The sequence below is a fragment of the Pseudophryne corroboree genome, chromosome 2, assembly GCF_028390025.1.
Source record: "Pseudophryne corroboree isolate aPseCor3 chromosome 2, aPseCor3.hap2, whole genome shotgun sequence".
Classification (NCBI taxonomy): Eukaryota; Metazoa; Chordata; class Amphibia; order Anura; family Myobatrachidae; genus Pseudophryne; species Pseudophryne corroboree.
Genome location: NC_086445.1, coordinates 858175935 through 858201063, shown reverse-complemented (window position 1 = coordinate 858201063; position 25129 = coordinate 858175935). Strand labels below are relative to the sequence as shown.

General features: G+C 47.8%; 1 protein-coding gene across 3 annotated transcripts in view; it reads left to right on the top strand.

Moving 5' to 3' along the window:
- ITGAE (integrin subunit alpha E) overlaps window positions 1–25129 on the top strand; it is a 343943-nt gene that overhangs the window by 107311 nt on the left and 211503 nt on the right. For all 3 annotated transcript variants that reach the window (XM_063955833.1, XM_063955834.1, XM_063955832.1), the window contains exon 10: window positions 9134–9287. In XM_063955833.1, the coding sequence (XP_063811903.1) occupies window positions 9134–9287 (154 nt within the window). The remainder of the gene's footprint in view (window positions 1–9133; window positions 9288–25129) is intronic.

The following is a 25129-nucleotide window of genomic DNA, read 5'->3' as shown; positions in this document are numbered from 1 at the left end:
TTTAATACTTACCTTTCCGGCGTTGTTATCGCGCTGGAAATTGCAGCCAAAATGGCCGCCACGCATGCGTGGTAGCCAAATTGGTCGCCGGATCATGGCGGGTGCCATGTTTCCGGAGACCTGCGCATGCGCAGTAGACTCCGGCACAGTGCCGGAGTCTACAGTGCCGTGCAGAAGAGCGGGCCCACCCGGAGGTGCACACGGGCTCCCTCCTCTGTGGAAACGCCCCTGGACACACACTTATACTGAGACACACACTGATACTGAGACACACACGCTCATACTTAGACACACACACACACACACACACACACACACACACACACACACACACACACACACACACACACACACACACACACACTACCACAGTAGTTACCTCCAGCTTAAATCACAGGAGCCAGTCTGCAAAAGAGCAGGCAGCGGACCCATCAAGCAGCAGGCTATGGAGGGTGGGTGGACTGGCCGAGGGGGAAACCACCTCCCTGCTCCCACTGCATAGTAGTGCGGGGGTGAATTAAAGAAAATCACTGGTGAATACCCAGGACCGGGTGGTGCATAGTGCATCAGCTACATGTCAGTCGTCTTAGCAGCGTTGTAGGACTACTCGCAGCACTGCTATATGGGTGTCCATGCCGCTGGGTGCCCTGCTGCTGCTATTGCATGGGGTCTACAGGGGAAGGGGGGGGGGGGGGGGTCGGCAGCTAACCGTCAAAATGACCTGGGCTCCTGCCAACCTCAGAGTACCACCCCCTCAGGTCCTTGCACCCATAGGCGGCTGCCTAATGGAAGCGCTGGCCCTGCATATACCGTAGCAACATAGCGTGGGAAATCAGATCCATTGTGAGAGACCAAAGGATTATGTACACAAAATACATTTTATTCCATCGAAATTGTGGGGGTGCCAATGGGAATATTTAAATCACTGAGTATGAGAGTAGGTACAGGTCAAAGGGGATGCGGTCAATTTACCTACAATCAAAATACCGATGGTCAGAATACCGCCAACCATTGACCGACGGTCAAAATCCCGACAAGGTCAAAATCCTGACACGTTTAAAATACCAACATTTAAAATGTCGACAGGTCAAAAAGTTGACATGAGTTTTTCATGATTTTTTCCATTGAAACTGACTTGTTCACACTTTACCATCCCAGTGGACCTGGAGGGGGTATTTTAAATGTCGGTATTTTGACCTTGTCGGTATTTTGACCTTGTCGGGATTTTGACCAGTGGTTAATTGCTGTCGGGATTTTAACCGTCGGGATTTTGATTGTAGGTCTTTCATACTGATCCCCTGTGTGGTGAGGGGCAGGATTTGCTTCTTTGTGTCCATATATTTTATGGTTGACAGCCAGCAGCACTGGTTTTGCATTGACCATAAATAATTTGATTTGGTCCTGGACCATCAAACCAGAGCACCTCTACAAGTGTCCCAAATTGCTGTCGGGATTTTAACTGTAGGGATTTTGATTGTAGGCATTTCATACTAAACCCAGGACAAAGTATAGGAAACTAATTAGGTGGCAGTGTCTGGGGACGCATTTATTTATTATTTGATGGTTTCTTATAAAGCGCAGCATTATCCTTTGTACTTTACAAATGGAAACAACAGTAATAGAACATAACTGGGTAACAACTGACAGGCATAGAAGTCAGAGGGCCCTGCTCACAAGCTTACAATCTATAAGGAAATAGGCATTGATATCTTTAGGCAGGTTGGAATTGATATGCCGGCGGTCAGGATGCCAGCAGTCAGAATAGTAACCACGGCATCCCGATGTTCAGAATCCCGACAGGGGGGAAGGTAAGTATACTTACCCTCCCCCAATAGCCCCCTAATCCACACTTCTAGCAGCCTAAACCTAACACTCCCCCTCCCAAAGTCAAACCCTAACCCTCCCTGGTGGGGCCTAAACCTAACCCTCCACCCCTCCCTGCAACCTACACTTAACCCTCCCCTTCCCGCAACCTAACCCTCCCCCCGCAGCCTAAACTTAAAACCACCCCCATGCGGCTTACTTGCAGATGGGCTGGCAGAATTCCGGCACCATGCTTGTGACCCTAGTCGGGATACCGGTATTGGCTTTCCAAGTAGTGTCGGGATTTCAGTATCGGTAATTTGACTGCTAGATTCCCTGTATTCATAGCTATAACAGGGATAGGTGTTACTTATTGCATAATGGTCCAGCCAGATTGCAGGGGTTCAGGGTGGGCTATATGAGGCAGTGGGTGTAGTTTGAGTGGCCAGCGGCCGGGATCCAGCCATATACCAGCATACCGGCGCTGGGATCCCGACCGCCGGCATACCGACAGCTGGGCGAGCGCTAATGAGCCCCTTGCGGGCTCATTGTGCTCGCCGCGCTGCGGGCACGGTGGCACGCTACGCGCGGCACGCCATTTATTCTCCCTCCAGGGGGGGTCGTGGACCCCCAAGAGGGAGAATATGTGTCTGCATGCCGGCGGTCGGGATCCCGGCGCCGGTATGCTGGTCGCCGGGATCCTGGCTGGTGGCATACTGAAGACCACCCGAGCCAGTCACACAGGAATGTTGGGCAAGGTTCAGGAGGATGTGAAACTGAAGAAATAGAGACTGTGGTGCCAATTTATCACCATCCGCATCCAAGGAATACCCCGATGTCCTGCTGCGCATGCGCCACCATCGCCGACATCGCCACTACCAGCACCGCTGTGTCAACCCCCACCCTTGTGTCTACTCCTCCGCATGCCACGTATCCCCCACCGGTGATCATACTCACTATCACCTGGGGATCGTTGATCGAAGCTCCTGGATGGTTGATGGTCGTCGGGGCTCCCTGCTTGCTGTGACCGCCAGTGCTGAAAAGTGAGCTGTCGCTTTGTAGCATCACTTTACTGCACCAGAGGTCACAGGAGCAGCAGAGAGACCCGATGACCAGCAGCACGCACCGGAGCCCAGATCACCAGACCCTGGACAGGTGTGCATGTTGATTCTTTTTTTAAAACTTTTTTTTTAAAGCACAGTGATCAGCTTGTGTGTTCATCAGACACAAAGAACTGATCAGACTGGCCGTCTCCCTGCGCAGCTTTCTCTGCCTAGGGTCAGAGAAAACTATACAGAAATACATAATCCGCAGTGAGCCTTGTGATTACGCCAGCTGAAAGAGTGTTTTGTTTTTGTTTTTTTTAGTAAATCTGGTCAGATCACATTTTCCATTATAAATAATAAATGCGATGTTGCTTACTAAAAAAAGTGAATTAAAGTGCTCTTTAATATATTCAGGTGATGCAAAAAGAATGTGAAAAGGGTGTGAAAAGACGCCTTTTCACATTATTTTAATAAAAAATGGTTAATCAATATGCCCCTATGTGAGGTTATTGTGGTTTGTATAGAGGGAATGTAATTAGGTTGGAAAGCTTATAAAGGTTATGTGGGCGGTGCTGAAATTTAAAAGCTTGTTTGAAGAGGACGCTTGAAGGCTTGGAGACTAGAGGAGAGTCTTATTGTGTATGGGAGGGCATTCCACAGAATGTGTACAACCAGGGGCATTTTAAGAGAGGAAGGGTCCCACGTGCAGCCTCCATCGCGGGCCTCCTCCTCTCCGGCAGCAGTAGACTCCGGTATAATGCCAGAGTCTACTGCGCATGCATAGGTCTCTGGGAACATGGCGACCGCCCTTTGTTCCCGGGAACATCTCCAGTGCTCATGCGTAAATCACTCGGGTATGGCTGCGGTGGCCATTTTCAGAGTGATTTCTGTCCACAGTGCAGGGCCACCGTCGCGGGACTCAGGAGAGGTAAGTATAATATATGGGTGCAGTGTGTGTGGTGTGCCCCCCCCCCCCCTGGATCCAGGAGCCTGTGTGCACCGCACACACTGCACCCATTATAGAAATGCCTATGGGGGTCATTCCGAGTTGTTCGCTCGTTGCCGATTTTTGCAACGGAGCGATTAAGGCAAAAATGCGCATGCGCATGTTTCGCAGTGCGCATGCGGTAAGTATTTTAGCACAAAACTTAGTAAATTTACTCACGTCCGAACTAAGAAATTTCATCGTTGAAGGGATCGGAGTGTGATTGACAGGAAGTGGGTGTTTCTGGGCGGAAACTGGCCGTTTTCTGGGAGTGTGCGGAAAACGCAGGCGTGTCAGGGAAAAACGCGGGAGCGTCTGGAGAAACGGGGGAGTGGCTGGCCGAACGCTGGGCGTGTGTGTGACGTCAAACCAGGAACGAAATGGCCTGAGCTGATCGCAATCTGTGAGTAGGTCTGGAGATACTCAGAAACTGCTGAGAAATTTCTATTCGCAATTCTGCTAATCTTTTGTTCGCTATTCTGCTAAGCTAAGATACACTCCCAGAGGGCGGCGGCCTAGCGTGTGCAATGCTGCTAAAATCTGCTAGCGAGCGAACAACTCGGAATGACCCCCTATGTGTACAGCCCAAAAAAGGGGGAAAACAGATTGTGATTTAGGCATCCTGTAGTATTTATTTATTTTCAGATGCCTACTCAAACACCTGGGGCAGTATGTAATTTCTACGAGTCCGCCCATATTTTTAAAGTGCTCATCATTTAAAATGCAAAACCAAATCAGTTTTGCCTTGTAAATGATTGCGGCTTTAAAATTATGGGCAGACTCGCAGAAATTAACAAACATCCTGCACCTTGCAGGCTGTTACGTATTGCCCCTTGTTTGTTTCCAAGTATGACTGATAGAAATAGCCCCATACCAGAGAATTACAGAGAACATAAAGTATGAGAGTTAATGTACTGTAGGTTTCTGTAAAGACAAATAAGTTTAACTTTTTCATGCATGAATTATGGTAAAAATGCAAGATTTTTTTAAAATTTTTTTATTAGTCTGCAAGGCTTATAATAACACAAAAAGTTTGTTTTTAATTAAAGAAGTTTTGCACATGTCCACTTGAGTGGACATCATGCATCCGCAACATTACAAATTGCCCTATTATCATGGAACAGTATTTTATCTGTGAATGGGTTTTTTTACAATTTTTCTTTAAAAAGGGCAGGTAAAATGAAAAAAACAAATGTCTGCTATGGTTACAGTTTGTTCTTAGAAAGGCTTAGAAAGTTAGCTTTTTTCACAAACTGATTTTAATGCTTAGTGTGAAAGTTGGAGAAGTATCCTGGACACAAAGTCTTAAGTCTCTGCATGCAGATGTACTTAGTTTTACATATACAAGCTGCATTGTGGCACCTGTTAGCATGTTTCGCATTCATGAGCTTTGGCCAGTGATTTCCCCCACTGAACATGATTTAAAGGGGTGCCTTTGACATGGCCCTGAGCCTCAACAGAGGTGGTGTCTCACTTGGTTTTCCTCTTCAATGTTGCTCCATGGAGCCAGAATTGATCAAAGCATGAGCAATGGATGCTTTAAAATCCAGATGATTCTTTTTTTTTAATCCAGACATATGATACAGCAGCCATGTCACATCAGTACAGCCGCTAAATCACATCAAGAAAGTGAGAGAACACCCGAATGTACCATCTCCTGTTTTTGCATCTGTGTGGGTACATTGCCACACACTGATCGATGAGATCCACCTCCCCCGTGTGCGTTATACTACTCTGTACCGAACCCTGTTGCTAGATGCTCTTGATGTCTGGAGAAAACAAAAAACCATACTAATATAGCGTCCCCCACTTCTACCACAGTTGCTACTAATGATAATCATTTGAACTCATTTACAATTTAATAAAGTTAAGATAACATTTAATGATACATATAAAGATGTTAAGACTGGCATATATGGCTATTACAGTATATAACGAAAATACTTAGGTTAGGCCCGTATGCCAGGATGAGCTTTGTTTGCAGTATGGATCTTTGTATTGCATGGCATCCACTGAAGTGGACATGATTTTACATCACCTGTGAATAAAATAAATTGTGTGTTTGGTCAAAACATCTACCATATTATGCCCTAAAAGTTACCTTCCTTGACTTTATTTTTATTTTTTTACCTGCTACTGTATTCTATCTTTGAGCAAAAATATTTTACAGAAATCCCTAAAGTGCCTTGTGATGTCAGAAGAGACTTTCTGTAGAAGATAATTACTCTATGCATGAAAAGAATTTGTTACTATGGGGGTTATTCAGAGTTGGTAGCAGTTTTTGCTAAAATAGCAAAAACTGCTACTGATAAAATCACATGCTGGGGGCCGACCAGCACAGGGCACGGCTGCCCAGCATGTGTAGCGCTGCCAAGCAATGCGATCACAATTCAATTGCAATTGCATCAGACCACAGAGGCTCAGAATAGGACTACATGCATGAAAGTTCTCCAAATAAAAAAAATACTATGGGGGTCTATTCATACAGCAGGGAACACACGCGCACGCAGGGGGGGTTTCCGAGTACCTAGAAACCCCCCCTGGCCGCCGATCCATCGCCGCTGGAGGACATTTTTTTTTTTTTTAAGAAGGAGAGGCTCCTCTTCGGCTCCTTACACTGTCCGTGTGACAGTGAGAAGCTAGCTACTGGCTGCCTGTAGGTGGAGCTGCAGCAAAGCGAGCAGCTCCTCTCAGGCACTAGCAATACACGGGGCTTGTTTGAAACAGTCGGGTGAGGCCGCGGCGGTGTTCAGCACTCACAGTGAATCTGCAGGTACAGTATGTCTCTTACACAAAGAATTGGAAAGTGATAGGCGCAAACACCATACGAAAAAAGTCCTTACATCTGATATAGATAAATCAAACAAAGGAGTCCCCTTGCGATCCTTCACTGGAGTGTTTGTAGTTATCCTCTTATGACGCCCTCCAAAGGGGTTCACTACGGCTGGCCGGCGGTCGGGCTCCCGGCGACCAGCATCCCGGCGCCGGGAGCCCGACCGCCGGCTTACCGACAGCGTGGCGAGCGCAAATGAGCCCCTTGCGGGCTCGCTGCGCTCGCCACGCTACGGGCACGGTGGCGCGTTGCGCGCGCCACACTATTTTATTCTCCCTCTATGGGGGTCGTGGACCCCCACGAGGGAAAATAAGTGTCGGTATGCCGGCTGTCGGGCTCCCGGCGCCGGTATAGTGAGCGCCGGGAGCCCGACCGCCGGCATACAGAAGACCACCCCTCCAAAGTGTAGTCTCTTATCTCAAAAAAGAAAACAGATCGGGCAGACCAATTTGGAAAAAAGGGGACAACGAATTTATTACACAGAACACTCACAATGTTTTAAAAATACAAGGCATATATCCACAACAAACAAGGTGGGTGTCAAGGGGTGCTGGCAGCTGGAATCGAATTACCCTCCCAAAAAGAACACTGGAGATTCCGGACTTCTGCAGTGTATCGGAAGGAAAAAGGTCATCCAAAGAAGACAGCTCCACCTCTCCACACCGAGCACCACTACCTAGTGGTGCTCGGTGTGGAGAGGTGGAGCTGTCTTCTTTGGATGACACCCACCTTGTTTGTTGTGGATATATGCCTTGTATTTTTAAAACATTGTGAGTGTTCTGTGTAATAAATTCGTTGTCCCCTTTTTTCCAAATTGATCTGCCCGATGATCTGTTTTCTTTTTTGAGATAAGAGACTACACTTTGGAGGGCGTCATAAGAGGATACCTACAAACACTCCAGTGAAGGATCGCAAGGGGACTCCTTTGTTTGATTTATCTATATCAGATGTAAGGACTTTTTTCGTATGGTGTTTGCGTCTATCCCTTTCCAATTCTTTGTGTATCAGTTTCTGTGGAATTTTTGTGAAGGTTCCAGTGTTTGTGGTTGGCTGCATATACATCATTGGCAGCGCATGGTGTTTATTCTGCTTTTGTTTATATCACAGTATGTCTCTTACATACTGTACAGTATGTCAGGTGGTAAAGGAGGGACACTCTAAACTGAATTGCTGCTGTAATTAGTACAGCATGAACCTCACCCGGCCAGCACTGTTTGTGTGACTAGCATGTACAGGTGCAGGGATGGGGGGCTGTATTTCCTGTTAATAGGTGTTTGTATGCTGTGTGCATGTATATTATGTGTGTATGTATGTATGTATGTATGTATGTATGTGTGCTAGTTGCATGTATACTATGTGTTTATGCATGTATGTATGTGTGTGGGTATACTGTGTATATATGCTGTGTGCATGTATACTGTGTGTGTGTGTGTGTGTGTGTGTGTGTACCGTGTGTGTATGTATGCAGGTTGCATGTATGTATACTGTATGTGTATGCATGTGTGTGTATGTATGTATGTATGTATGTATGTATGCATGCATGTATGCTGTTTGTGTGAATGTATGCTGTTTGTTTGTATGTATGTATGTATGTATGTATGCTGTGTATGTATGTATGCTGTTTGCATGTATGTATGCTGTGTATGTATGTATGTATGTATGCATGTATGTATGTATATATGTATGTATGTATGCTGTGTGCATGGATGCTATGTATGTATGTATGCTGTTTGCATGTATGTATGCTTTGTCTGCATGCATGTATGCTACTGTACAGTGTGTGTGTGTGTGTGTGGTATGTCTATGTACTGTGTGCGTGTGTGTGTGTGTGTGTGTGTATGTATGTATATATATATATATATATATATATATTTATATACACACACACTGCTTGTGCAGTGTGCTGTATGTGATGGTATATTTTATATACATATATATATATATATATATATATATATATATACACACATACACACACACACACACACACACACACACACACACACACGAACACATGTACGGAACCCCCCCCCCCCCCCCCCCATGAAAATCCTGCGTTTGCCACTGCGGAAAAGAGTGAAGTGAGCCAGTGGAGAAGTTACCCATGGCAACCAATCAGTGTTAAGGAAAAATGTATAAAGTGCATTCTATAAAATTATACATAGCAGCTTATTGGTTGCCATGGGCAACTTCTCCACTGGTCCACTGCTCCACACTTTCACTACTTTTTTAATAGACCCTATGATGGCAAATGTCATTAAGATTTTGGGGACTTGGTGTTGACATGCCATTAACTAAACATTCATCTTACCTGGTTTTTGGTTTAAATAATTTAGTTTGTGTCTGGGTACATCTCTTGTAAGAAATATTATCATATATATTTAACATTTGCAAGGAATTGACATCTCATATATAATCAGTTGCTTGTTAGTAGATGTTTACTGAAGTTTTGCATTTTTTTTATAGAGATAATATTTTCAGTGAAAGACATGGATCTAAGGAAAGTGCCACCAAAATAATTTTGGTGTTGACAGACGGAGATATATTCATGGATCCTGTGAATTTAACAACTGTCATTAATTCTCCGAAGATGGAAAGAATAGAACGATTTAGTATTGGGGTAAGTCTTATAAACAACATTTTTTTTCATGAAAGGCATGCTATCAATCTACAAGTTAAAAAAAAAAGGGCAGAAAGCAGTGATAGTAAAACCAGAATATATAATGCAGCTTAATCTAAATCAAGAAACAAGATAAAGAAGAAGAAGAAAGAAAAGATACGGAAAGAGGTAGAGGAGAAAAAGAAAGGGGGAAGGATAAGAACAAGAATCAGAATCAGAATCACCTGGTCCAAAGCGCGAGTCTCTTGCTTACTACACAACGGTAAGCAGTACGTTGAGGAAGGGAAGTGTCTAAGAGGACGTGGGAGAACTGGAGGTGAGGATGGACCTAAAGGTTGGGGAATCTTTAAAAAGTAGCCATCGAGCCCACGTATCCCTGAAGGATGAATAACCCCCATCAGCAGATGTCATTATATCATCCAAGTCCATATAAAGATCTGCTCTATTCAACCAATCTCTAACAGTTGGAGGGGAGGAGGATCGCCAGCGGACAGGAATCACCGCTTTGGCGGCATTGTTGAGATGGCATAATAAGGAATGTTTATAGCTCGAGATGGGTTTGGACGAGTAATGAAACAGCCAAAACAGGGGATCTGTTGGTACCTCTTCTCCCGTAATGTCAGCAGAAAGTGAAAGTATCTCCTTCCAGTAGGGTTGGAGTAAGGGGCACGACCACCATATATGGAGCGGGTTCCCTGGGCCAGAAGCGCAGCGCCAACAGGTATTGGGGAGTCCAAGACCCATCTTAGAAAGAATATCAGGGCATCTATACCACCGAGAGATCAATTTGTACTGGGTCTCTACTACCAGTGTACTGGGGGAGCAAGCATGAGCCAGTTTGAATATTTTCTCCCAAACATCTTCTCCGAGCTCCCGGCCGAGATTTTTATCCCACGTCTCAGTAAAGGGTGGGAGAGTTGAGCTGGAGTCTGTCAATAGAAGGTTGTATATCAAGGAGATAGAGTGGGGCGGGGGTGACGGGCTGTCGCAGATGCGTTCAAACGGCGTGAGCGTTGGGGCCTCCCTCCAGGATAGCCCTAAGACACCAAAAAGTGGCAAACTTGCAGATAGCGCCAAAAGTCTCTGGGCGGCAAATGCCATTTCTCTTGTAGACCCGAAAAGGAGACAACCCCACCCCCATCCATCAGCTGCCCAACCCTCCAGAGTCCTAAATCATACCAAGACTGGAAGGCCCGCGTGGCCATACCAGGAGGAAATCGTTCATTAAATAAAAAGGACATGTAAGAGGAAGTCGGCGAGGAAACAGAGGGGGATTTTCTAATCGCTTTCCAACACGCCAAAGTGGGGCCTACAGTGGGATGGGAAATGGCAGGGAGGGTATGCAACCACGGAGCGACAGCAATAGGTGACGGGAGCACCTGGCTCTCTATCTGCACCCATTGTTTCGATGGTACAGCTCTAGACCACCAAAGAATCCTTTGGAGGTGGCAGGCTCGGTAGTAGCCATGTATGTCTGGCAGGCGAAGGCCACCTTTGTCTCTCTGCCTAACCATCATGGAGAATTTCAAGCGGGGCCTCTTGCCTCCCCAGATGAATTCTCTAAATTGCAGTTGGACCTCCCGAAACCATGTTGAAGGAATTTTGATCGGTAGGGTCTGTAATAGATACAAGATTTTAGGGAGGGAATTCATCTTGAGAATGCCCAGTCTGCCTAGCCAGGAGAAAGACTTGGAAGTCCAGGACTGGAGATCTGCACGAAGTTTAGTTAGGAGGGGGGTAAAGTTAGAATCGAAAAGACGTGAAAGATCCCTGGTAATGGTAGTCCCTAAGTATTTCAATTGAGAGGTGTGCCAGGTGAAGGGAAGTGCCGCTTTAAGTCCTGATACCATGGCAGGCGGGGCATTAAGATTCAGGGCCACTGATTTTGAGTAATTTATTTTAAAATTAGAGAGCTCACCAAAGAGCTTAAACTCATCCATTAAATTAGGCAAGGAGACTGTAGGGTTTGTAATTGTAGCCAGTAAATCATCTGCGAAGAGGGCAAGTTTATATTCATTGTCCTGAAGTCTGATCCCAGAAATATTTGGATTAAGCCTAATCGCCCTAGCTAGGGCCTCCATGCAGAGAATAAAAATCATGGGGGACAGGGGGCAGCCCTGCCTAGTCCCATTATTAATATCGAACGATCCGGACAAGGAACCGTTAATCACAATTCTGGCCGAAGGGGAGGCGTAAAGGGCTAGGACGCGATGCAAGCAAGTCGGACCCAGTCCCATGTGTCTCAACACCCCAGCCATAAAACCCCAGTCAATTCTGTCAAACGCTTTTTCAGCGTCAGTGTATAGTAGGATCGCCGGGGAGTGCTTTGATGAGACGTAGTGTATAAGAGCTATGATCTTAGATGTATTATCCTTCGCCTCTCGACCAGGGACAAACCCCACTTGGTCATTGTGTATAAGGGAGGGTAGGAGGGACCTGAGCCTTTTAGCAAGGAGTTTGGCGAAGAGTTTAACGTCAACATTGAGAAGGGATTTAGGCCGGTAGCTGGGGCACAGGGAGGGGTCCTTGCCTTCCTTAGGGATGACCGTGATGTGGGCCTCAAGAGATTGCCTAGAAAAAGGGTTAGTATCGGAGACTGTGTTGCATGCGTCCAAGAGGAGAGGGGACAATTTATCCTTAAAGGCTTTATAATAATTGATGGTGAAACCGTCAAGGCCAGGACTCTTCCCAGAAGGAGTGGATTTAAGGGCATCATCGAGTTCTTGGGAAGTAAAGGGCTTTTCCAACTCCTCCCCGGCATCCTCAGAGAGTTTAGGGAAGCCAATCTTTGTAAGGTAAGCGTCCACGTCGCGTGACCTATCGCCAGCCGAATCGGGAGAGGGGAGATTGTATATGGAGGTGTAATACGAACAGAATGTCTCCGCGATTTTATCCGTGTCGTGGAAAAGACGGCCATGTGCGTCCTTTATGGAGGGGATAAACGAGAGCGCCTCCTGGGTACGTAAAGCCCTGGCAAGCATTTTGCCCGGCTTGTTGCCCCAGCGGTAATACCGATTGCGACACTTCCGAAAGGAAAGTTTCACTTTATCCAGTAGTAATTTATTCAGGGACGAACGGTCTGTGACCAGATCTGCATAGGTGTCAGGGGAGAGAGAGGCCTTATGGGTGGTTTCTAGGGATTCAATTTGCCGCAGAATTCCCTCAATTTGGCCCAGACGTTGTTTCTTTAGATAGGAACCCAATTGGATGCACTTTCCCCGGATTACACATTTATGAGCCTCCCAAATTGTCTAGTCAGAGACATCAGGGGAGACGTTACAATCAATATACATATCAATGGCATCCTCAAGTTGGGCTTTACAGTACGGGGCGTGCAGTAGAGACTCGTTAAAGCGCCACGAGCGCCGCTGGGCCGGAGGGGGTCCGATGGAAATGTCCAGTCTGACCGGAGCGTGATCGGACCATGTCGTCTGGCCTATGGAAGCATCGCATACCAGGGGCAGGTGTCTGTGGTCAAGTAGAATATAATCTAGTCTAGAGTACGAACGATGAGGGACCGAGTGTTAGGTTCCTGGTGCTCAGAACAAGGGAGATGTTATGAAGCGAGTCCAGAGCACCAGGACGTAATGCTGGGAAAGGGGAATGGAAAGGGAATAGCCCCTGGCGCCCTATCTCCGTTGTCTCGCCCGTGCTGTCAGTACACTCTTGCGAGACTATGGTTGCTTGAGCCCATGGCAGCCGCGTTTGAAGGGCGGATTACGTCTGCCCAACTTCGATGCCCCCTCAGGTCTTAATGAGAGACAAAGAGTGAACCGAGACAGGGTGATAACAAGGGGCCCTCTGACTAAAAAACAAGGCCAGGGGCTACTAACAAACCTAAAACCAAAGTATGTGCGGCTTGCCGCCAAAGGAAAAGAACAACAAAGGAAATGCTGACCACACGCCGACACAATACTTTTGTGTACCGGCGGTGACAGCATAAGCAGAACCCTCTGCAAAACACCTGTGACAGAAATAATAAGGGAATACAGCGGCCTAGGCCGACGGACGCGGTAGTGCCGCTACTCACGGAACCGGTACGAATACTGGCAAACGGACAGGAACTCCCAATGCTGCTGACACAGACTCTCAGAACTGGAGGACAGGCAGAATCCCAAACGGCAGACCGGTGGACACCAAGAAGCCAGAAACTTGCACAGGCAAGACAGGAACGCCTCACGGCAGGACACGGGATCAGACATAGGAATCGACACAGGGACTGACACAGGAATCGACACAGGAAGCTCAGGAACTAGCAGGAACCAAGCTCAGAACTCAAGCAGACTGAAAACCCAGAAATATCACCAGCATCTGTGAATTGCAAACAGCCAGCATATAACAGAGAGGCCTAATTAATAATCCCATGCAGCTGCCTTGTTGCATGATTCCAAACTGACCAGATGCAATTAGCAGCTAGGTGAGACTGAACACAAGGGAACAAGCTGCAATTACACAGACTCACCAGCGGCAGCAGACAAGAGTATTCTAAAACAGAGCAACAGGAAATCCTGGCATGCAAGACAACTTAATAAACATAAAATAGGGATGAACCACTACCTGTGGTTCATAACAGTATCCCCTCCTTAAGGGTGAGCTCCGAGCACCCCATGACACCCACGGGGAACATAAACAGAAGTATAACATGAAATACAGAACAAAACTGCAAAACAGGAATGAGCCACAGCCGTGGCTCATAACATTACCCCCCCCCCCTTGAGGAGGGGTCAAAAGACCCCAAAATTCAGACTATCCAGAACAAGGGATACAAAAAAAAAAAACCTGACACACTGGTCTAACAGACAAGAAAACAAAAAACAAGCTGTAGCAACAACTTGTAACAGTGCCCTCCCCTGGATGGTGGCCACTGGACACAAGACAAGGGGAAAATTTTTTTTTTTTTTTTTTTTTTATCAAGGCAAGAGTCAAAAATTATTTCTTTCTCTTCTTCTTCTTTTTACAAAGCTCTTTAGGTCTGACCAAGGTAATTCCCCAAACATTGTCTGAACTGATGGTACCACCCAGCAAGGCTGCGTTCAAATCAGAGACAGGTCTCTTACCCTTGGGAGCTGAACTTTCTGGTAAAGTACTATTATTAGAAGAAGAAGTCAAAAAAGCACATCCTGCAGTCAAAACAACGGGCTGGGACTCTTGTGCCGAGTTTACAGTATTTGGTGGACTCTCAGCAGACAAGACAGGTGACTTAGAGGAACCTGAACCAATTTCTTTGGAACCGTATCTTTTAACAATTGCATCACAGAATGCTAGGGTATCCTGAAGAATGGGATCTTCAGCTTTCATTAGGCTGGTCGCCCACTCAGAAGGCTCTCCTCTAAAAGAATAAATTAGATAGAGCCCAAGGTTTTCTGAAGTGATGCCCAGAAATGGTCTAGACAACATAATAGTGTAATAGTGTTTGAAAAGCGCCAGAAATTGGGCGAAGTCCCCATCAAAGGTTATGGATGTTGAGATATCAGAGTCAGGATCTGTTTCCTTCTCATCTGACTGACTGGAGTGCTTTGCTAGGACCTGGTCACTATTGACCGTACTCGAGGCTGAGACTCTCTGAACCCCACCCGGGGCTGAGACTTTCTGAACCCCACCCGGGGCAGTGACTTTCTGAACCCCACCCGGGGCAGTGACTTTCTGAACCCCACTCGGGGCAGTGACTTTCTGAACCCCACTCGGGGCAGTGACTTTCTGAACCCCACCCGGGGCAGTGACTTTCTGAACCCCACCCGGGGCAGTGACTTTCTGAACCCCACCTGGGGCAGTGACTTTCTGAACCCCACCCGGGGCAGTGACTTTCTGAACCCCACCCGGGGCAGTGACTTCCGGGAACCCCGCTGGGGCAGTGGCCTCCGGGAACCCCGCTGGGGCAGTGGCCTCCGAGAACCCCGCTGGGGCAGTGGCCACCGAGAACCCCGCTGGGGCAGTGGCCTCCGAGAACCCCGCTGGGGCAGTGGCCTCCGAGAACCCCGCTGGGGCAGTGGCCTCCGGGAACCCCGCTGGGGCCAGCACCTCGGATTCTTTTACTGGGACCGGGCCGTTGGCCTCCCTGACTGGGATCGGGCCATCGGCCTCCCTCTCTGAGTCGATAATTATCGAAAGTTCTCCCGGGACTATGACTTCCGGGACTTTTGCTGAAGCAATAACGTTCAGATCCTCCACTAATGCTATGCTTCTTAAGTTCTTTCCTGGGGAAGCGACTTCTAGACCCTTCTTTGGGGCTGCGTCTCTCGAGACCCCACTTGGGGATATTACTTCAAAGATCCCTTCTGGGGTTTTGCTTCTCGAGTTCCCCTCAAGAACTATGGTTTTAGAGACCCTTTCTAGGGTTGCGCTTTTCAAGTCCCTACCTGGGGTAACAGCTTCTGAGACCCCTTCCGGTATGGACACCTGAACTATAATATTTGATGTCCCTCTATAAGCTAGGGCATCGGGTACCGCTCCAGCACTCTGGGCATCGGGTACCGCTCCAGCACTCTGGGCATCGGGTACCGCTCCAGCACTCTGGGCATCGGGTACCGCTCCAGCACTCTGGGCATCGGGTACCGCTCCAGCACTCTGGGCATCGGGTACCGCTCCAGCACTCTGGGCATCGGGTACCGCTCCAGCACTCTGGGCATCGGGTACCGCTCCAGCACTCTGGGCTACGGGCACCGCTCCAGGACCCTGGGCTACGGGCACCACTCCAGGACCCTGGGCTACGGGCACCACTCCAGGACCCTGGGCTACGGGCACCACTCCAGGACCCTGGGCATCAGGCACCACTCCAGGAACCTGGGCATCGGGCACCACTCCAGGAACCTGGGCATCGGGCACCACTCCAGGAACCTGGGCATCGGGCACCACTCCAGGAACCTGGGCATCGGGCACCACTCCAGGGACTTGCAACTCCGCTTCCACAGGAACCTCAAGAGAGGAAAGAAACATCCTCTTTTGATTCCTGAATCTATAATGGGGCTCCCTTGCCCAAGGACCCCAATTATAGGACAGAGAGCTTTTTTGTGTGGGTTGTGTGACAAGTACCTCTGCCACAGTAGAGACAGGAGTAGGTCTTGTATCATGACTCAACTTGGCCAGAGGGCAAGACTCGTCACCACACTTTGGCTTGCGCAACTCACAGGTCTGCAGATAATGGCCTAAACCCCCACAATATAGGCATAAGTTTAAGTTTCTGCGACGCAGACGCTCCTCTTCTGAGAGCCTGGGCCGCAGAAAACTTTTAAACCTTTTCTCTTCAATTAAACCAGAGGATTCTCTTGTCACCATACTGTGAACAAGAGTCTCTTTAGAGATAGATGTACTCTCAACGACTTCTGGCAAGATGAGCAAGATTTTAGTCAGTAGGTTTTGCAGTTGCTTTAGGGATTGCTGCAAAACTTCTAGTCGCTCTGGTCTCAAAGCACTGAATACAGAGTTCATGGCTGCGAGAGATGCCTGCAGGGCTTGCATAGTAGACATAGGAGGATTTAAAACTAGACAAGACAAGACAAGGCAAGACAAGACAAGACAAGGCAAGACTAAATTTTGCTAAACAAAACAAGACTTTTTTTTTTTTTTTTTTAAACACCGGACTGGATTCTAAACACCGGACTGGATTCTAAACACCGGACTGGATTCTAAACACCGGACTGGATTCTAGACAGGACTGGATTCTAGACTAGACACTGGATTGGGCCAAAAAAGAAAAAAAAGTTTTATTTCTTTTTTGTGGTATGGCTGGTGATAATGTTAGGTTCCTGGTGCTCAGAACAAGGGAGATGTTATGAAGCGAGTCCAGAGCACCAGGACGTAATGCTGGGAAAGGGGAATGGAAAGGGAATAGCCCCTGGCGCCCTATCTCCGTTGTCTCGCCCGTGCTGTCAGTACACTCTTGCGAGACTATGGTTGCTTGAGCCCATGGCAGCCGCGTTTGAAGGGCGGATTACGTCTGCCCAACTTCGATGCCCCCTCAGGTCTTAATGAGAGACAAAGAGTGAACCGAGACAGGGTGATAACAAGGGGCCCTCTGACTAAACAACAAGGCCAGGGGCTACTAACAAACCTAAAACCAAAGTATGTGCGGCTTGCCGCCAAAGGAAAAGAACAACAAAGGAAATGCTGACCACACGCCGACACAATACTTTTGTGTACCGGCGGTGACAGCATAAGCAGAACCCTCTGCAAAACACCAGTGACAGAAATAATAAGGGAATACAGCGGCCTAGGCCGACGGACGCGGTAGTGCCGCTACTCACGGAACCGGTACGAATACTGGCAAACGGACAGGAACTCCCAATGCTGCTGACACAGACTCTCAGAACTGGAGGACAGGCAGAATCCCAAACGGCAGACCGGTGGACACCAAGAAGCCAGAAACTTGCACAGGCAAAGGTACTGGACCTCAGGACAGGAACGCCTCACGGCAGGACACGGGATCAGACATAGGAATCGACACAGGGACTGACACAGGAATCGACACAGGAAGCTCAGGAACTAGCAGGAACCAAGCTCAGAACTCAAGCAGACTGAAAACCCAGAAATATCACCAGCATCTGTGAATTGCAAACAGCCAGCATATAACAGAGAGGCCTAATTAATAATCCCATGCAGCTACCTTGTTGCATGATTCCAAACTGACCAGATGCAATTAGCAGCCAGGTGAGGCTGAACACAAGGGAACAAGCTGCAATTACACAGACTCACCAGCGGCAGCAGACAAGAGTATTCTAAAACAGAGCAACAGGAAATCCTGGCATGCAAGACAACTTAATAAACATAAAATAGGGATGAACCAGCACCCCATGACACCCACGGGGAACATAAACAGAAGTATAACATGAAATACAGAACAAAACTGCAAAACAGGAATGAGCCACAGCCGTGGCTCATAACACCGAGTAATATGTATAATCCCGGTAAGACGGGCGAAATATGCGCCAGACGTCGGACAGCTGATGAACGCGGAGGAGGCGCGGCACCCTTCTGGACAATCGGTGATGCACCAACGGGGACTTGGAGGAGGTGTCTAGGGTGTGGTCGAGGGCCCAGTTGAAGTCTCCCCCCCACGATCAGGATCCCCTGTTTCAGCGTGTCAACCCCGTCCATAATAGTCTCGAGGAAGTAGCAAAAAGGATGGCCACACCTTTATATTTAGATTGGGAATAATTACAATAATGCGAGGTGGGAAAGAACCTATTCCTAAAATGGGGTGCAGAGGGGTAGTGTCGGAAATGGGTCTCCTGCACAAGGACAATATCAGCCCTCTCCGCATGGAATGAACGGAGAGCACCGGCCCTCTTCTCAGGGACGTTCAAACCCCTGGCGTTTATGGAGAGTATCCTAAGTGTAGAAGACATATTTCGGGGTGTCGAAGGACCTCAAAGAGCGTACACTGTGGACCAGGCGAAGAGAGGAAGAAAAGGAAGGATGGGACTAAGGAGAAAAGAGAAGATAGAAGAGTATCCACGAACAAGAGAGAAAGAAAGTGACATGCCAGAGTAAGTCGAACAGCAAGATACCGCAACCGGACAGGAAAGGGACAGTAAGGGTGCCTCTGTCTCGGGAAAACCGTAGCGGTAGGGGGTACACTAGGGGGCCGCTGCCCCGCCATCCTAAGAACAATCATTTCAAGTGAAACGTAAGTAACAAAAATAACTGGTGTTGGTTGTGCAATCCAAGAACATTAACATGAATAATAACAATAATGGTAATACTAATAATAATAATGGTAATGGTAATAATGGTAAAGGTCCTTTCAGGGCAAAGAAAAAAAAAAAAGGGGGGGGCGAGAGGGAGGAGGGGCTTAAGCGGCACAACTGAGGGCCATAACTGCGTTAAGTAAACGCGTAAGGATAAGGTTCTGGGTCTAAATATAGATTAGTAATTGACAGCTATGTCATGATACAATGGTGAAAAACAGGGTACAGGTATTGTCAAACACCCAGGGGGACTGAGGGGAGAGGGAGAGAAAAAAAAAAGAACAAAACCCACAAATCTGAAGTTATGAAGCAGAAACAACAGAGAAACTAAGCAAATAAGTCTCACAGGGGGGGTCCAGTTGCAAACCCGACATGGGATCCTGCAAAATCAGAACTTGAAAAGGGACTGGCAAAGTCCTTCAGCTGCACTCCCGTCAGGTGGCATCTACCGATTGGAGAGGGTCATCGCCTTTGGATTTCCGTTTCGGATTCTGGACCTTGTGCCACCTCTCTCTTCTGGTTGGATTGGTAGAGGCCAGGGTGGGGAGAGTAAAAGCACGCCAATCAGGGATGGAGATATCTTCTTGTCCCACAGCAGAGCAAAATCCAGGCAAATCCACTGGGGATTGGAGAGACAGGACCTTACCAGCATGGGATACTTGCAAGGAAACCGGGAAACCCCATCTGTACTTCAGGTCACGTTTGCGCAGCGTTTCTGTCAAAGGCTTCAACAACCTCCGCTGTTGGAGCGTGCGCCAGGAGAGGTCTTGGAAAATTTGGATTCGAGTACCATTAAAATCAACTCCCTCCAAATCTCGTACCTTACGAAGAATCTCCTCTTTCTGTGAGAAGTAATGGAGTCTACATATGACGTCCCTCGGGTGGTCAGAAGCTGGCCCTTTTGGTCTGAGGGCTCTATGAGCCCGGTCGAATTCAATCGAGTCAGAGGAGTCCAGGCCCAGGATTTCGCAGAATATTTTGGTTAGAGCGTCAACAAGGCCGGATGGAGGGACCGCTTCAGGGAGGCCCTGGACTCTAATATTATTCTGAAGGCCTCTGTTGTCCAGGTCGTCTAATTTATTCTGTATCAGTTCTATGTCTGACCCCTGTTGAGTGACCGTGTCACGAAGCTGAAGTAGTTGGTCCTCCACTGTGTCCCTTTCCTCCTCTAGAGAGACAATTCTGGATCCCAAATGTTTTATATCAGATTGTACCGACGAGATCTGGGTTTGAATAGAGTCCTGAAGTCGGCATTCAAGAGCTTGCATGTCTTGTTTAGAAGGAAGGGAGCGGACGTGAGTCAGAATTTTCCATAATTTCACCCCGCAGTTGGGTCATTTGAGCCCGGAGGTCTCCAGACGGGTGAGAGGCAGCCATCGTGGGCGGGACAATACCTGTATCAGGCGTAGTAGGAGGGGGATCAGCAACAGGCGTTATGGATAAGTAGGATCGGAGATTCGATTGAGACGAAGTACTACGTGTAGACCGGGTGGATTTTCCCTGTTGATTTTTCTTGCCTCTGGCCATCAGAAGAGGGTGAATGAAAGGACCATTTCAAAAGGACAACACCATAGTCTTATAAGGATGACGGGGGATACATTCCCCTACTAGTTAGACAGCATAGCCGGTGGAGAGCAGCCGCACTCACATCCCGTCAGCGACCACGGGGTAGACGCCCGGGAGTATGTAAATGAGGAACAGTCCAGCAATAGAGTGCACTGCTATCCGAGAAGGAGGGTCGGAGTAGCGCAAAAGTCACTGCGTAGTATCTCGCGTAAGTACCATGGGGCTGAGGGGTGTGTGTAGCTGAGCAGTGCGGAGCCTGCAGCGCATAAATACAGAGCAACAGTAGCTAACAAAGCAGGGGGAGTTACTCACAGCACAGGTGCAGATCACAGGGAGCTCCAATGAGCGGTAGCCGGATAGTGACACTGACCTCTACCAATTCTCCAGAAGCAGGAGCCAGGTGTAGACAGGCGATCAGCTAGACAGCAGGGGTGGAAACAGCGTTCACTCTGAGGGTCTGTCCCGGAGGGCTCCGAGGGTTCACCAACCCAGCAAGATATCTGACAGGAGGGGTACTGCAGGGCAAAGTGGGTGGCAGAGAGGAGATTCCAGCTGGGTGGGACAGCTCCGGCCGTAATTGGACTCCTGGTCCCTGGAGGAATAAAGTCAGACCCGGCAGCCGGAGGGGCACTCAGGCCTGCTCTATCTTTGCAAGCAGGCTCCGCCGGAAGCAGCGCCTGCGTTCCGGGGATCCAAGGCCCAGCTGCGGCACCCGCCCACGGAGCTCCGGGACTTATAGCAGGGAGGGAGCAGGAGGAGAGCGGGCGCCGGTGGAGAGGTCTGCGGGGTCCGGTCAGCCAACAGCACAGCGCCGCGGGTCTCAGGCTGCAGAGGAGATGCAGGAGGGAAGGTGGAGGGGATGCGGACAGCGGCTCGGCGGCTCCAGGAGGCGGCAGGTAAGATGGCCGCTGCTCAAGCTCCGGTCCCGGAGAGATCTTGCCCTCACTCCCAGATTCGGCACCCAGTCTCCAGACGAGAGTGCAGGGGATCCGGACGGGATGACAGGAGACTGAGACTGACTCTGAAGGTGCCCGTTGGATACCAAACAGCGACGAGGTCCCGCTTCCGGACGTCCAGTCCGGGTCGTCGCCAAACTGTAGGCCCCGGCTTCACGCTGGGGGAAGGCCGCAATCCGCAGGAGTGCTTAAAAGCACTCCCCGATTCCGCAGGTCCCCCACAGCGGCAACAGCAACACAGGAGGGGTCGCAGGGGGTAATCTGGAGCGTCCAGGTAAAGGGCAGGAGGGGGAAAAAGGCTTTATAAGGGCTATGTCTGCAGGAGCTGGGAGGAAGCACGTCCACTCTCCATAATGGCCAGGCCACGCCCCTAGTGCAGCTTAATCTAAAAGTAACAGGATTTATTATATTCTAAAAATGAATATAAAGAATTTTCAAACATTTGTTCACAACATCAAAATATCATACATTGCATAAAAATGGAAAAGTGATTGGTCATGAATATTATGGACCCCAAAATAAATATCGCTGGTTGCAAATAAAGTTCTCTGTACAATTCAGTGGCATATTTAGCATAATAGGTATTTTTTTTTATTTCACATAGTGATCAGCTTATGGCTGATCACAGGGGACAGATCCAAGCTCACTATGGAGGGCAACAAAGGCTGGGCAGGGATAGGGGAAACGGTGGGAAGACTAGAGAACGCTATCTCAAGATAGCATTATTATCACAGGGCTCCATACAGCATTTAAAAAAATAAGTAAGTAAATTTGGGCAGATCGCATTTCACATTACAAGTATGGGAAATGCAATCTGGTTACTAAAGAAAATGTGAATTTAAGGGATTGGAGGAGAATTTTGTGAATTCTCCTCCAATTGCCCATTAGTACATTCAGGTGATACTAAAATAATGTCAAAAGGCAACACCCTTTTTCACATTATTTTAGTAAAAATTATTTAGACAAATATGCCCATAAATGAGGACAAGTTCAGAGAATTCAAGTTGTTGTAATTAAAAACTACATTTTTAAGTTATGAGAGACATTTTGTGTGGAAATTTCTTTAATTGCCATAGCACAATCTATTAAATCCATTATACTGTAGGTATATTATAAATACCGGACATCTTTATGGTGAAGCTCCAAGCTGCATGTATTGTGTGGGATTTGTTCCTGATTGAATGAAATAGTTTATCAGTTAACCAAATGACTGATTATAAATGTAACTTACACTTTATTATAAAAGTAACAAACAAATAACAAACAAGTAATACTCAACTTTTGTCTGTGATCACACAATACAGATGCATCATCATCTTCTAAACACAGGGTAGTTTCCGTCCAGAGGTCCCCTTCATCTCTAAACAGCTGCCTGGAAAAAAATTCTATACAGTACAAGCAGACATCTTATTGCAATCTCAGATTCTGCATCAAAGCCAAAGCTCTTTTGTCTATCTTGCATTATGTACCATAAACTTTCATTAACCCATGTTAAAATGTGACAGTCACTGGCTAGTACTAGTGCTTATCTCTTGCATATGCTCAGTAAGAACGAACATATATCTAAGAAAATGTCTGAAGCTACTATCAATTTCTAAAGCCTTTTGCCTAGAATTAACCTATAACCCTTTGCTTCTCTAATTGTCAATGTATTGGAATGCAGCCAAATGCTTTTGGCTAAATCCAGGGACCACTTCTCTCTGCTCATCCTTCTAGGCCTCTCTGCTGCCTTTGACACCGTGGATCATCCTCTTCATCCTCTTCTCCTCTGCACACTCCAAAACACTGGCCTCTCTAGCACTGTCCTTGACTGGTTTTCTTCTTACCTCACTAACCGCTCCTTCTCTGTGTCTGCCTCCAGCACCACCTCACACCCTTCCATACTTCCTGTTGCTGTCTCTCAGGGTTCTGTCCTTGGCACCCTTCTATTCTCCCTGTACACCTCTTCCCTGGGTGCGCTCATTAACTCCTTTGGCCTTCAATACCACCTCTATGCAGATGACACACAACTCTACCTCTCCTCTTCTGATCTGTCCCCCTCTGTCCTCTCTCTGGTTTCCAGCTGCCTCTCCGCAATCTCCTCCTGGATGTCTGAGCGTTTTCTGAAGCTCAACATGTAAAAAACTGAACTCATCATCTTTCCCCCATCCAGAGCAACACCCCCGACCAATATCTCTATCATTGTTGACATCACCACCATCTTCCCCGTTCCCCAACTCCGCTGCTTGGGCGTCACTCTTGACTCCTCCCTCTCCTTTGCACCCCACATCCAAGCTATGGCAAAATCCTGTTGGTTCCAGCTACGCAACATTGCTCATATCAGGCCATTTCTCTACTAGAGTGCAACTAAACTTATCATCCACTCACATGTCATCTCACGACTCGACTACTGCAATGTTCTCCTCACTGGCCTGGCTTGCTCCCATCTTGGTCCCCTCCAATCTGTCCTGAACTCCGCAGCTAGGCTAATCTTCCTCTCCCGCAGCACCACATCTGCCACTCCCCTTCCACAAAATCTACACTGGCTACCATTCCCCTACAGAATCCTCTTCAAACTCCTCACCCACACATACAAAGCCATCTCTAATTCCACTGCTCCCTACATCTCCAACCTCCTCTCCCTTCATACTCCCTCCCGCCCCATACAGTTGATCAATAACTGTCGCCTCTCCACCGCCCTGGTCACTGCTTCCCATGCTCGTGTTCAAGACTATGCCCGTGCTGCACCCCTTCAGTGGAATGCACTCCCTAGCTCCATTAGACTCTCCCCGACCTTGCAAAGCTTCAAACGGGCACTAAAAACCCACCTATTCATCAAAGCATACTCTCCTGATGCATAACCTAGTCCTGAGGCCGCGTCTTCATCCCCCTGCTTCATGCCTTGTACATCTCAGCTTTGCTTGCATAGTGCCATCAGGCTACCTCCCGCTTGCTTGCCCCTCTTGTCATCTGTCTGTCGCCCCTCTCCACTAGATTGTTAGCTCTTCAGAGCAGGGCTCTCTTTCCTCTTGTTATCTAAGCCCTCTTCTCGACACATTTCACTCGCAGCTCTCCCCTACTCAATGACCATCTTTACTCGCTTTTTCTCCTGCTGGTAAAGGCTCATCTCCATCTATGGCCGCCAGCCCCTAGTAGTACGATGATCACTCCCTCACTACTTACATCTTAGCTGTATTATGTCTTTAGAATGTGTGGTGCTCCTTGTTACCTGTACTCTATTTCTGTTATTTATTTACTGTAATGCTAAGTTTTGTCTCCCTGTACTGTCCTTTGTACGGCGCTGCGAAACACTTGCGGCGCCTTATAAATAAAATGTAATAATAATAATCCTAAAGGTTACAGCCAATTTCAGCCTAAATACACTCTTCTAAGGCCTCAAGAGGCCCTAAAAAGAAATTATAATTTATATACTATTGTATGTTGAAATCAAATTATTAACTTTCATGATTACATAAGTGGTAGATCCAGAGTTGGATTAAGGCATTAAGGGCCCATCAGGGAATGCAGTGATAGGGGCCCTTGTTTAGGGATGTGGCCAATCGCCACAGAGGTTTTCCTAACCTCTGTAGCAAACTGGGCCCCTTGATAAATATACTGAATATAGTAAATACTACTAGTTCATGCATGACAATGTACC